Source organism: Zootoca vivipara, chromosome 7, assembly GCF_963506605.1.
Source record: "Zootoca vivipara chromosome 7, rZooViv1.1, whole genome shotgun sequence".
In the NCBI taxonomy this organism is placed as follows: Eukaryota; Metazoa; Chordata; class Lepidosauria; order Squamata; family Lacertidae; genus Zootoca; species Zootoca vivipara.
Window position 1 is genome coordinate 38,687,533 of NC_083282.1, and position 14,405 is coordinate 38,701,937.

Genomic DNA, 14,405 nt, shown 5'->3' on the forward strand with positions numbered 1-14,405 from the left:
GTTCTGATTTAAAAGAGAGGTAGAGCTGGGTATCATCAGCATACTGATGGACACCCAGCCCAAACCCCCTGATGATCTCTCCCAGCGGCTGCATATAGATGTTAAAAAGCATGGGGGAGAGGACAGAACCCTGAGGCATCCCACAAGTGAGAGCCCAGGGGTCTGAACACTCATCCCCCACCACCACTTTCTGAACACGGCCCAGGAGGAAGGAGCGGAACCACTGCATGACAGTGCCCCCAGCTCCCAAGCCCTCTAGATGGTCCAGAAGGATGTTATGGTCGATGGTGTCAAAAGCCGCTGAGAGATCCAGCAGAACAAGGAAACAGCTCTTACCTTTGTCCCTAGCCCGCCGGAGATCATCGACCAGTGCGACCAAGGCAATTTCAGTCCCATGATGAGGCCTGAATCCTGACTGGAAGGGATCCAAATGGTCCGCTTCTTCCAGGCGTGCCTGGAGTTGTTCCGCAACCATTCGCTCAATCACCTTGCCCAAGAATGGAAGATTTGAGACTGGGCGATAGTTGGCCATATTGGCCGGATCTAAAGATGGTTTTTTAAGAAGCGGTTTAATAACCGCCTCTTTCAGCGGGTCTGGGAAGGCTCCTTCATGGAGAGAAGCATTTACCAACCCGCGAAGCCCATCGCCCAGCCCTTCCTGGCTAGCTTTTATAAGCCAGGATGGGCAAGGATCAAGGAGACAGGTGGTTGGTTTCATTCGTCTAAGCAGCCTGTCCACATCCTCGGAGGTAACAGATTGAAATTGATCCCACAAAACTTGACTAGACAGGACTCTAGCACTCCCCCGTCCCAGCCCTGCTCCCACGGTGGAGTCTACCTCTTCCCGAATCTGAGCGACTTTATCTGCAAAAAACTTTGCAAAATCATTGCAGGAGATCATATGGCCCGTACTGGGCCCGGATGGAGCAGGTGGTTCCGCTAAATTGCGAACCACCTGGAAGAGTCTCCTGCTGCTGTTTTCTGCAGATGCGATGGAGACGGTGAAGAAGGTCCTCTTCGCCGTCGCCATTGCCACTTGGTAGGCTTGAAGTTGAGCTCTAGCCCGTGTCCGGTCTGATTCAAAATGAGTTTTCCGCCACCGGCGCTCTAGCCGTCTCAACGACTGTTTCATCACCCTCAGCGCCGGGGAAAACCACGGGGCTGTCCGGGCTCCATGCAATCTGAGAGGGCGCTTCGGAGCCAGTCAATAGCGCTGGTTAACTCCGCATTCCAGCGGGACACCAGGGAATCAGCTGAATCAAAGGCGGCTATGGCGCTCATCTTGCTTTCAGGCCAGCATTTGTCCACAGACAGCTTTCTGGGTCATGTGGCGCAACAGAACACCATGACAGAAACCACAGCGCATGGAAACACCTTTTACCTTCCAGCCGCAGCGGTACCTATTTATTTACTTGCACTGGTGTGCTTTCAAACTGCTAGGTTGGCAGGAGCTGGGACAGAGCAACGGGAGCTCACTCCATTGCAGGGATTTGAACTGCTGACCTTCTGATCGGCAAGCCCAAGAGGCTCTGTGGTTTAGACCACAGCGCCACCCGCATCCCAATATAGTAGAGTATCCTTTCATAAATGGCAAAGAATCGCCAAAAGATGATGTTCAAGCGAGTCATGCATCCTCCACCCACACTCCCAGGGAAAAGTCATGACTCTGCCCCTTGGGACGATATATATGTTCTCAGCAGGGCTGCCATTCTCCTATCTCCCTAGAGAGCTCGTTTCCCCTTTATAGTGTTTTTCTGAATCATCTCTCTGGCTGGGGAGAACTTTTAGGTGTTCAGTGCTACCCAGGTTTGATTTCCTTTGGAAGAAAACCACAGTGGGCTTATGGGATTTGGTGATATTTGTCTTCATTTACAAATATACAGGTTGAGCATAAGTGGAGGGTCAGCTTATGACACTTCAACAGACAGCCAAACTTTCGTTCTTCTGCTTTGCTCCTAACCCTTATTCTCCATCGCTCCCTACAAATCCCCAGAGAGCAGGACAAATTTACCATTGCTTGGGCATCCCTTTTATTGTCTGAGCCACTCCCCACCCCAACCAAACCTTTCATCTCCTCGGATTTGGACTCCCATGAGAATGTTCCTGGGCTCATTCCTTATTTTTCATGCTTAGTCCTTTGGTTCAGAGACAGCACCAACCGATGAGGGGACGTCTCCTGGTCCCTCTTTTATTCCATAGTACATGTCATCCTCTTCTACATTACGCATAGCGCTGTGTTCCAGTTGTTCAGGCCCTACTGTAGCCAGTGCCCCGTCTCCTCTGGGGGCAGGAATAGGGCAACGGCTTTGGTTAGGTGCTGTTATCCTTTCATTGCTTTGACCTTGACCTTCCGCCGTCAGGGAATCGATCAGGGCAAAATCTTCATAGGAAGGAAGTTTGAATCTGAGCTGGCTTTCTGTTGGAGACATAGGCTTTGAGACATTTTCCCACTTCTGTAGAAATGGACTGTTGGCTGTAGATTCCACACAAGAGGTGTCCGCTTCCTCTTGGAAAGAAGCGAGCGGCGCCTGGTTAGGAAACTTTTCCGACTCACTAGAATTTAAAGAGAAGGTTCATTGAAGGACATAGCTTCCAAGGCTGATTGTTGAGCTGTTTTGTGTTTCTACTAGGACGTTTATAGTAAATCAAGCAGGGCAGATGCTGTGCTTTTCACCGGCACGTCTCTGGTTTTGGAATGACCAGCTGTTGTTGGTTTAAGTAACTTGGTTTCTAAGGGCAAATTAAATATTATTGACAGCATTGTTTTGATCTTGAACTCAAGAGTCACCAATGTGAAAAACATCCCCTCCAGATGTTTTTGGACTCAACTCCCATCATCCCCGGCCAGCATGCCCAATGGTCTGAGTTAACAGGAGTTGCACTCCACCTGGAAGATATTGCGCTTGTGGTGCCTGCTTTAACTAGAAGGAACAACACCAGGCAGTACCAACTGTGTTGGCTTTTCATTGATACAGAGCTAGCATGCATCTTGTATTTAGCTCCACCTTCTATGGGGATGGTAACATTAGCTGATTAATCTAACAGATCAATCCACTAATGTTGCTAATCAGTTAGATTAATCAATTAAAGAACATAAAAACATAAGAAGAGCCTTGCTCTGGATCAGGCCAGTGGTCCATTTAGTCCAACATCCTCTTGTCATAGTGGCCAACCCCTGTTCAGTTCAAAAGGAGCTCCCAGTTAAACAATCAGTGGCACTTTCGCTCTGTCACTTTCTCTCTCTCTCTATATATATATACACTGTGTGTGTGTGTGTGTGTGTGTGTGTGTGTGTGTGTGTGTGTAATACATATATAGATATACAGTCATACCTCGGTTTAAGTACGCTTCGGTTTGAGTACTTTCAGTTTAAGTACTCCACAGACCCGTCTGGAACGGATTAATCCACTTTCCATTACTTTCAATGGGAAAGTTCGCTTCAGCTGTACTTACAGACTTCCGGAACCAATTGTGTACTTAAAACCGAGGTACCACTGTATATCATTGGACCATATCTCACACATAGAAAAGGATATGATTTCTAACATAGAATATTATATATTTTCAAAGATTGTGTCAGTTCTGACACCTGCATTTGTAACATTGTTATGCAGATGTTCATTTATTCATTTTGTTTAATCAAGCAATGACAATGCATACAACCAACTAATATTTAATTTGACAACCACCCCACCTTTGCAAACTTTTCTCTACCCAGGGAGCCTAACAGAAATCACCAAGAGTGACTCGCAGAGTGGTGTGCAATTTAAACCAACCTTGTAGCATCCTTCTGGGACATCGGGTCCTTGCAGGAGTCTCCATCGCTTTCCGAATCTCTGTGGACCTCTGCCTTGGCCTGTACAACAGGCTGGATACATCCTTCTGCCCTGACCGGTGGGACTGGGGCAGACAGAACACCCACAGATTCTGCACCCGCCACTTTCGTCTGGATCTGTTCGTAAGACGGCAGGCTTTTCTCATAGACTTCAGCTTCTTTCTGGCTGGTGTAAGGTGTCTGGGAACTGAGAAAGTGGTATATTACTTCACCAGATTTGTTACCTCTGTTATTAACAGGGGACAGGAACCTGATTGTTTGCTGATGCAGAAATGTGCGCAGCTTCAGAGGACCTAGCATTTCTCTAGTCAAGTTTGCTTCCTCTTAAGTGTGTTGCAGTTGTTCGTTATGTGGATTTGAGCTGTCAGGAGACCTGCTTTTCTTACCTGTCCTCCATTCCCACCTGGCTGACTAGGAGAAAGAGACATACAAAACCCATCAGTCTGTATGCCAGGGCTATGCTGCATTCAGCTACTTTTTCGTTTCACTTTCCTTTCTGTTGTTGGCAATTGGAGTATTATGGAAAACTGCCTTGCACTGTTAAGAAGCCTGTTTAAGGGAAGTTGATGGAAGGAGTGTGGTGGGAAGAAAGATCTGAGCAAGTAAATGACATATAGCCAGGAATGGAGTGGCCCGCCCATGGGCGCCTCTGAGGCTGGGCTAATGCACAGTAGGCTGGTGCCGGGTCCAGGTTTTCAATCAGAAAAACAGTTGCTTATGAAGCACATAAAATAGGCCTTCTGGCAGCAGGCTGTGCTCTTGCCCTTAGTCAATGTTGAGAGGAAGGGAAGAAGTGACTAATGAACTTGGTACGAAGCTCTATACAACTTGGGACCAGGATAGCTAAAGATTATCTCACCCCTGGGACTCAGCTACATTAGTAAATAAACAACTGTTTGAATGCGCTATAAACATGCAACACCAGATGGTGCCAGAGAGCAGAAAATTTTCATATGCGATTTTCCATAGGGTTTTTTCTTTCTTTTATTATAACACAGGCACGTCCAACAGGTAGATCATGATCTACTGGTAGATCACTGGACGTCTGCGGTAGATCACTGGTAGATCACTGGTTCCCCCCAAAGAAGCTGAACAACTGTGGCTTCCCTAAAAAAAAGCTCAACATTTTAGCTCCTCCCTGAAAAACTCAACAACTTTGACCTGAACCCCAAAAAGGGGGTAGATCACTGACAGTTTTTAACTCTGTGAGTAGATCGCAGTCTCTTGGGAGTTGGCCACCCCTGTTATAACAGATCTAATTTCTGACTTATTTATAGTGGTTTTCCCCTGCGTGTAGATCCACCCCATATATACCCAACCTGTTTCTGCACTCTGCAGGAGATAACCTCCTACAAATACCATTTCACCAGGATTTATCCATCTCTAGGGTGAGGAAGGCACTGTTCTGAAGAAGCTTGGATATAAGGTGGAAGATGGAGAAGAAGCTCTTTTAAGCTGCCATAATTTTATCTTGATTGACCAGTTATAGCTTCTGCACAACACAGAGAGAAGGCCAATGGAGCTGCTGTTCTTATGGCCAGAGCAGAATGAACCCTACGGAGGCCCACATTCTCTTTCTGGATTGGATTATATATAGCAGGGCTAGACACTGAAATGAGATGGAGTTTGCAATCCTATACACACATCTGAGAGTAAGCCACATTGAACTCAATGAGATCTATTTCTAAACAGAGAAGTATAGGATTCTGCTGTAAACGCTGCTGCCTTTTGGCTTTCCTACGGATGGGTCTCCAAAGCTTTTCCATGCTTTACACACAAACACACATACCTCTGAGGAGCTTTATATTTTCCCTAAAGACACCACTTTCCTCCTGCTTAAAAATACACTTAAATTGTGCAATTCACTGCCCTGTGCCAGCGTTTCCAGACGTTGACCTTGTCCCTCTGCGGAACATAGTTTGCGATATGCACAGGCGAGTACTGTATTCTAATTAAAAAGTAGATTACAGACTGTTGAGTTGAAGCTTACAGGCTTGGTTTCCACAAACATACCTGTTCTTCTCGGGAATCACATTTTGAACAGATGAAGCAGCAGTCTTCTTTACAAGAAACTTCTCAGACTCCACATCAACAGAAACAACTCTGATCTGCGGAGGGAAAGCAGGGAAGTTAGGGAACAGGGGGGTTATTTCCTCCCATCAAATGAGCAGATACACACAATCACATGCACAAACACTGAATTTAATTAAGAAAATGTGATGTATCATTTGGATCCCGGATAAAGCTCAGGAGGCAGTCCACCCCGGGCAAAGATATTCTTTCTCACCTACCGCCAAGGAGATGTAGGGGTTCCTTTGAAGAAAGGCATTTTGTTTTTGTTTTTACATTCTGAACTGTGTCTTCAATCAAATCCTAGATTTTCAGGAAGAAGATTCAAGCTGCAACTCCAACAGAGAACAGCCTTAGATTTGCCATTACCTAACTTATTCTTTCTACAGTTCCCGCTGCATTATATTGTGGCACCATTCTAATACCTATCCTGCGATGGCATCATTTTTTGTGTGTGTGGCAACTGTAAGGAAACCAATGTGTAAAGCAATTTATTAATCGAGCGGATACAAAAAAATTGATTGCTTTGCAAGTAAAATATTTTTTAAGTTTGTACTTCTTAAAAGGCTAACGAGCTCAATAAAGAGTAGGAACCATATAATCTTTTAAGATTCCTGCAGTTTCCAAGAGCCCAAAGATATTCTTGGGAAGCCTGAGTTTGATACCCCCAAAATGCAACTGTTGAAGGCACATTCTTTGGAAGAAAAGAAAAGTAGACTGTTTCCTACCTTCGGGTAGCACTGGCACATGCTCCAAATGATCCCCGCAGCGATGAACAAGGCGCCCAAGGTACAAAAGGTGATGTAGATCTGGGGCTTCTCCACACTCATGATGAACATTCCGATCATCACCAGAAAAACTCCCAGGACGATGAGCCCATGGCGAAAAGTTTTCTCTTCAGCCATTGGGATCCAGGAAGAAGGATCGAAATCGAGGTGGTTTCTGGGCAGGCTAATTCATGGAAAGAGCTTGCGCTGGGAAAGTGTGGGTGGTGGTGGTGGGGAGTCCAGGAAGGCTGGGCAGCCCTTCACCTGTCCCTGATCCAGACAGCAGCCCTCCTCCCTCTGGTGCACTGCAAGGAGATGATGCAGAGAGCCAGCAAGGGGACAAGTGTCAGCTGCAACCTTCAGACCAGTCCTGCCCAGGTCTCAGCCAGCCAGCTTTTAATGGGTTTGTAATGAATGCAAACAAGATCCTTCCATTCACACATGAGTAACATTGCCCAGGGACACTTTACAATAACCTTCCCCCTAGGTATATACAGCGCAAAAGCTGAGAATGCTTTGCCAAAGGGAGGGAGGTTTTAGGACCCTTCTAGAACCGGATCCCAGTTGCCAGCTTTCAGAGGCTCACTGGCGAATTAGAAAAACTGTACCCACTGAGCCAACTGACTGCTCCACAGCCCAGTCCTTTGTCTAGACCTTAAGGGACTCTCTGGTGGGGCAATAACCTTCCTGCCCCTGTGTGTTGTCAGATGGCATGGCCTTTGCAGTGCGCAATCTTGCATGGGTGGCTCCCCCAGGCTCTGGATAATGAAGTTGTTGCTTATGAAAGGCAAGTAGGAAGGAGGCTTCACAAGATCGCTTACTCCCCCACCCCCCAAATGTGTTCTTTCAGTCAGACCAGTTATCACAACGACTACATTTTGCTCCTGTCACCCCCCCCACCTCCCACCCCATTCCTTTCACAGAGGCAAGAGTCTCATAACTCAGTTATGTGGGGCAGGATAAATATAATCCCTCACGTAGATGAGCCTTTCACTATCAAATGTCAATCATAGCCCCACCCTTTAAAGCGCTTTCTCAAAATCATTCATTTACAATTATATTGACAAACTTCAGGCTGCATTCCCTAGGAGGGAGCCCTGTTTAATTCAATGGGACTTACTTCTGAGTAGACCTGTATAGGATTCCACTATAAGTCATTTGACTAGCTTTAATAGTCTGCTCATGCATGTTGATAGAGTGGAAGTTTCTATTCTTCCTCCCCCCCCCCCAATTTTTTTTTGTGCGCACGCTTGCTTGCCTGCCTGCCTTAGGGACCATTCTCACAGTCCTTGTTGGCGCTTGCTAGTTTTGAGTTTATATGAAGGATTTTAATAATCGGTCCATTTTTACAATTTTCTTCTTGGGTGAATTAAAAACCGCCACCCTTTTCTTGCCTCTGCATGGCTTTGTAATGCAGTGGCTCATATCTTCTTTCCCACCATTAGTGAAATCAGAAATAATACGGATTTTATTTTTTTATGTTATAGTTAGGTGAATGGGCTTGGAGGCAAGGGAGATTGCTTAGGTTATGGCATTTTCTCCTCAAGCAGCTGATAATATTCTGCTGGGTCCCCCCCCCAAAAAAAACCACACTCCCTTCCTTAAAAACCTTTGAGATTTGTAGAAGGAAGTTTTGGGAGTAGGTTGCCATCTAGTGGGTATTTTACACAACTGCTCCACCAAAAGTGCTGTGGAAAAAGCTGAAGAAAGCTAGCCTAATGCAAGAAAGCCAACCTAAATTATGAACCTTCAAAAATGGAAGTTGTTCACAAATCAGAAATCTAAATAATCCTCCCCCCAAACCTTGCTTCTTATTGTTTCTTGATTCTTCAAGTGCATATATACCCTTCTAGTTTAATAGACACCTACATTGACAGTGGGGGGGGGGACCCTGGAGAGATACTGTCAGTCAGTCTGAATGATGCTGAGCTGGATGAACAACTTGTCTGTTTTGGGGCATTTCTAAACTTGCCAATTACAGATATAATTGCTGGGGGAGAAGTTTCCAGATACTTTGCCATGCTGGCACACGGTATCAGCATTATTCAGCTGAGTCTTCCAGAACAATGAACTCACAAACACACTTTTTTTTTCTACCACAATAAAACCCTGACTTTTTTGAAAGATCTGTAATGGATCCCCAATATCTTCATCTGTGCAGGATCCTGGTTTCTAGGTCGAGGGGGTCGGTGGGCATGGTTTGGAAGACATCTGTTTTACACTACCTCCCTCTGACCAGTGCAAACTGTCAGTTTGTGAGCTTAGTTCAGAGCAAAGGTATGGCCTATAGAGAAGATGCTACTGAGTCCAAGCACTGTCCGTGACAGCAATCGTAAGCAGCAGAAAACAACATTTCATCACAATAACCAGGTTCACCAAAGACATGTAGTTCCTCTTCTAATCTCCGATACTCCCAGAAGATTAGAATCCTGGAATACTAAGCATAAATTTGTTTTAAGCCATGAAAGGGCTATCCCCCCTGCTCCAAATACATAAATGGATGTCATATAGAAGAGGGTGAAAGGTTCTTTTCTGCTGCTCCAGAGAAGCGGACACGGAGCAATGGATTCAAGCTACAAGAAAGAAGATTCCACCTAAACATTAGGAAGAACTTCCTGACAGTAAGAGCTGTTCGACAGTGGAATTTGCTGCCAAGGAGTGTGGTGGAGTCTCCTTCTTTGGAGGTCTTTAAGCAGAGGCTTGACAGGCATATGTCAAGAATGCTTTGATGGTGTTTCCTGCTTGGCAGGGGGTTGGACTGGATGGCCCTTGTGGTCTCTTCCAACTCTATGATTCTGTGATTCAATCTTACAACCCACCAAGACCAAACACATGCCTCTAGGGCAGGGATGAGAAACCTGTGGCCCTCCAGGTGTTGGGTATCATATCACCCCTAACTGCTGGCCATGCTGCCTGGGGCTGATGGGAATAGGAGTCCAGCAACATCTGGAAGGCCACCACTTCCCAATCCCTGCTTTAGGAAGCCTGCAAGCAGGGCATGGAAGCTATAGGCCTTCTCCACAAGCGTTCCTCTGGTTATGGAGTGGTGTGCTCTATGTATGTCCAAAAATGGAAGGTCTACATAATCATGGATTCTGCGGCCTCCTTCCAGCCCTTGAGGTGCCAGCACATTTCATAACACTCTGTCCCAGGTTATCAAGTGGTGAACACACCATCTAATGCACCTTAGGAAGGAGACACCATAAAAGGAGTTTCATATAAGCAAAATCAATCAATCAATCATGTGTCTAAGATTCAAGTGGGTGGTAAGCAACTGTCAATAAGAGCAGTAGTTGCACTTAAGGTGGTTTTCCTATGTTTATAGCTTTTATATTTGGGGAATGGCATTTGGGTTGTACACACGTAGCATTTTTCAGCACAGTAGCATATGTGCATCGTATCTCAATCCTTTCAGGTATATGGGAGGAAGGAACAGAATACATCTATGCCACGTAGGGTGGGGGATACAGACTTTGGTGTAGTAGTTGTTGGCGTCCGCCTGTCTCAAGAGACAATGGAGTGTGCCTCCAGGGGTGAAGTCAAACCAATGTGTTAGCAGCACTGAAGTGACCTTCCCAGGGCGCAAGCCTGGGCAGTGTGTATGGAGTTCCTGTGCTTGCTGAAAGCAGAGCAATATTTTTGGCACCAGCTTGGCTGCAGGAATTGCCAGAAGGAAGCGCACAAGGTGCCATACAACCTGGCCAGTTGAAACCATTTCCTGGGGCTGCTGTTGCATGCTGACTGCTTCTAGGAGCCACAGGTGAGAGCTGAGTGCAGGGTGGGGACCAAAAGAGGACAAACTACCCTGGAAGAAGCATGATGTGTCCCGTCCCCCCACCAGAGGTACTACCCCCTTCCCTAGCACCCCATACCACCCTTTGGCATAGTACAGGTTATGCAAATCCATCCTTAAACCTTTTCCAAATTTTGCCCGAGTCACTTTCAGGGCAAAGGAATGAAAGTCATTGTCCTTTGTTTCCCACAAGGTTAATCCTCTGTTTTAAAAGCAAGCAAAGTCTTATCTTAAAAAGTCTCTTGAACTTTTGCTTCTTGAAAATGTGTGTAATCCAGCACAATGGAATGCAGGGAACTCATGATGAACCTAAAAAGTTGGCTGCCGGCTGAGTGCATGATCCACAAGAGGCATCTTTGCAATGTGTGAAGTAGTCACTCCTCTGCACAGAAAGCTGAAAAATCAAGATTAAACACTCCTATAATTATTTCCCACTTGATCTGGGGTTTCCCTTCTCGCAGTTTATGCTGCAAATGGCTGTCCCCCTCCCACTTTCCCTTTCAGTAAGGAAGCATGGGAATGATGAGGCTGGTCTAGTTGGATATTTCAGTCAAGGAAGAAAGGGGTAATAATTATTTAGGAATCCAGAACTATTTGTACCATCCCTTTAAAGCTGTTTTCATAAAGTGTTCCAGACATAACACCTCCAAGCCACTGAAGAACTACCAATCCTAAAGTGTTGGGAGAGCTTTCAACAATAATTACAGCAACAAATCAGCAGTAAAGTATCATGGGAAATGTATCCATGCTAGGTTTATGTGGAAGCCCCTGAGAAATTTCAGAGCTGCATTGAAAGTCCATTCCATTTGAAATGATCACTAGCAAAATCCAGCATGTTTTAAGAGCTGGCGTTCCCCCTCCCCACCTCCCCCTGTTCAGCTTTTTATGAAGAGATTATATTCTGTCTCTGAAGCACTAATGTAATTTTACTGCAGAAGGATTAACTTTTCAATGAAATTAGAGATGGTAAATCAGATGAAGAGAAGTGATTTCACTGGCTTGGCATCTTTCATGTTAAGTTTCCAGCTTTTCTCCTGGCCCTGATCTTGAGCGTTGAGCCCAAAGTGAAGAAATTAAAGAAGTTATGCTTGCCTCATAGAAACACAAAACAATGGGGAAAGGCACAGGAGCGGGGCTATTAAAACACTGGCAGCCCTTTATTCATGAGTGCATAAGGTGGTTGTGGTTGTAGTTGTGGTTGTTGTTGTTTTATACCCTGCCCATTTGGCTGGGTTGTCCCAGCCGTTCGAGGTGGCTTCCAACACATATAAAAACATAATAAAACATCAAACGTTAAAAAACTTCCTGATACAGGGTTGCCTTCAGATGTCTTCTAAAAGTTGCACGGTTAATTATCTCTTTGACATCTGAAGGGAGGGCGTTCCACAGGGCAGGCGCCACAACCAAGAAGGCCCTCTGCATGGTTCCCTGTAACTTTGCTTTTCGCAGTGAGGGAACCGCCAGAAGGCCCTAGGAGGAGTTCAGGCTGAACGATGGGGGTGGAGATGTTTGGGGTTTTAAAGGTCAACACCAACACTTTGAATGATGCTCAAAACTATGGCTCAAAAACATATTGTGACATATTGTGAGCCAGTGAAGATCCTTTAGGACTGGTTTTATATAGTCTAATATTGAACATAATTGATTTTACTTCTGGATAAACTTGCATAGGATTGTGCTTTACATTTGACTAGGTAGCATGAAACAAGAATACATATAGAGAAGATAATCTAATATTGTGTGCAGTTAATTTCAGAGTAGAATATTTCCCTTTAACCAATAAAAGGGTGCAACCCTGCTAAAAATACCAGACTTAATTGCGTTCCCGATGCTGCCAGATCCATTGTCTAACACCCACATAACCTATTCTTTAGTTTGAAGGAAGAATTGATCGAACATGTGACAGAAGATAACACGCTGCACACAATGCTGCCTTTCCTCAAATTACCTGAAAGTTAAAATTCGAGGGTTCCAGATGTGAAGTTTGCCAGAGCTTTGGTTGCTGAAGGCACTTTTTAAATGAACATTAATATGTGTCACCTTGCCCCTTAAGGAATTATCATTTCAGTTATTTATTGTGAGCAATCCTCAAGCAGAGAGAGAGAGAGAGAGAGAGAGAAAAGAAAGAAAGAAAGAAAGAAAGAAAGAAAGAAAGAAAGAAAGAAAGAAAGAAAGAAAGAAAGAAAGAAAGAAAGAAAGAAAGAAAGAAAGAAAGAAAGCTTTGTAAGGGTTCTATTTTATGTGACAAAATTGGCAGGCTACAAATATTGAGTAATCCAAGCTGTCTTTTATGTGGTAGTGATGCATCCCAGGATAACTTCACTTCACGCTTGGCTCCCAAATCAACCCACATTTACTATCCACTGCAGAGTCAGCCAACATGGCTGAGCCATAAACGTGGGTTGATTTGTGAGCTGAGTGCGCATATTATGAGATGTCCACAGACTCAGTGCTGCTTTACTTCCTACTGAATTCGGCCAGGCTCCACTCAATCCACATTTCTCATCATGGCAGTTTGATCATACACACTGACCTAATTCTTAAAATCAAATCAACTCCTTCTTAACATTGGTTGTTTTTTCCCCTCCCCTCTTTTGCCTTCAAACCTTTAATTTTGTAGTTCTGATCCCATTTACTAAAGTCTGGATTCTTTGCTTGCAATTGCTTTTGCCTGAGCAATTTTTGTTGGAAAGTTTCCTCTTTTTGCTGTCCTTCTTACTTAACCTTTCCTCATAAATCTGCACCCCCACTTAAGGTATACTTATGCTTCTAATGTTGGGGTGGGCTGAGTTGTACACTGAACAAGGACACCCATACCTTCTTTACACAAGGAATCATTGTGGAGTGTTATCACCTAGACACCTTCTCCAGGCCGGGGAGCAATGGTTGCAGTTTATTGTAACTGCTCCGTTGATGGTGTTGCAAAGGGGAAGGGACTATCTCAAATTGACATTTACAGGCAGATGACATAAGAAAACCTGAATAGCTGGGCCATCTATATCCCCGACAGCGATCTCTTGTTTCACTATTTGGTAAACAAACATTTGAAAAAAAGGTGTCATGCAAAAAGGCTACAGCTTCCTCCTTGAGACACATACAGGAACAATTCTGTTTTCTGAAGTGGTTCTTGGCGTCAGGACTATTCAATGCCAGCATCGTCTTCCATGGAGCTAAGTGACCTTGGGGTTGCAAATTGAGAACTCTGTCTCATCTTAGGCACTATATCAACATACGATGATTGGTTGTATTTTTATGTATAGCGGAGCGAATCTTTTTGTCCCTCTCTCTCTCTTAACATTTAGATCACCTTTTGGCATAGTGTGGAAGCAACAGCACATGTTCTGTTTTATTGGTTTGCGTCGTGGCTTAAATATTGCGCTACGCCACCCACGCTAGCTTACTTTTTACAATACTGTATTAAACCAGGTTTTATATCAGTAAAGTTTGTTATGGTGTCCTATCAAAGAAGCAGCAACAGCAGACACCTTGTGCTCTGAATTCCTGAACAAAGGTGCTAACTTTGTTTTGACAGAGTCTCTGTACTTTAATAACTGTGCTATAACAACATTCAGATCAGGTATTCCCCACCCCACCCCGCACTGCGGAGATGTACCGTAGTGATGTTTCACCTATTGAATGCTTGCCTGTCACCTGTCCAGTTAACTCTTGGATGGAGGGGGCTCTTACAACATGACCTCTGTTGGGTTCCCTCATCCACCCGCAGGTCCTCAAGGGCTTATCTGGTGGGGAGTGGTGTCAACAATAACTCAGGCCTACTGGTAGCCGCCATTTTAATTTCTCACAGTAGCCTAGCTTCATGGCTTCAATTTATATGACCAGTAATTTATTCTTGTTGTTTGCATCTGATCACATAACACACAAAAGCCAGGTTTATGACACAAACAGGCTCTTACCATTTTCCTGTCTTGGCTAGGGCAGG

The 14,405-nt window shown here is 44.9% G+C and overlaps 1 protein-coding gene across 1 annotated transcript; it reads right to left on the bottom strand.

The window, feature by feature from the left end:
• Nucleotides 1-692: 692 nt before the first annotated feature.
• Nucleotides 693-7,161, bottom strand: BSND (barttin CLCNK type accessory subunit beta). The gene is made up of 4 exons (XM_060276876.1): nucleotides 6,634-7,161; nucleotides 5,849-5,943; nucleotides 3,777-4,022; nucleotides 693-2,553 (listed from the first exon to the last, which is right to left on the bottom strand). Exons 1-4 carry the CDS (start codon nucleotides 6,808-6,810, stop codon nucleotides 2,130-2,132), a joined length of 942 nt encoding a protein of 313 aa, XP_060132859.1. The 5' UTR covers nucleotides 6,811-7,161; the 3' UTR covers nucleotides 693-2,129.
• Between the last annotated feature and the right edge of the window lie 7,244 nt (nucleotides 7,162-14,405).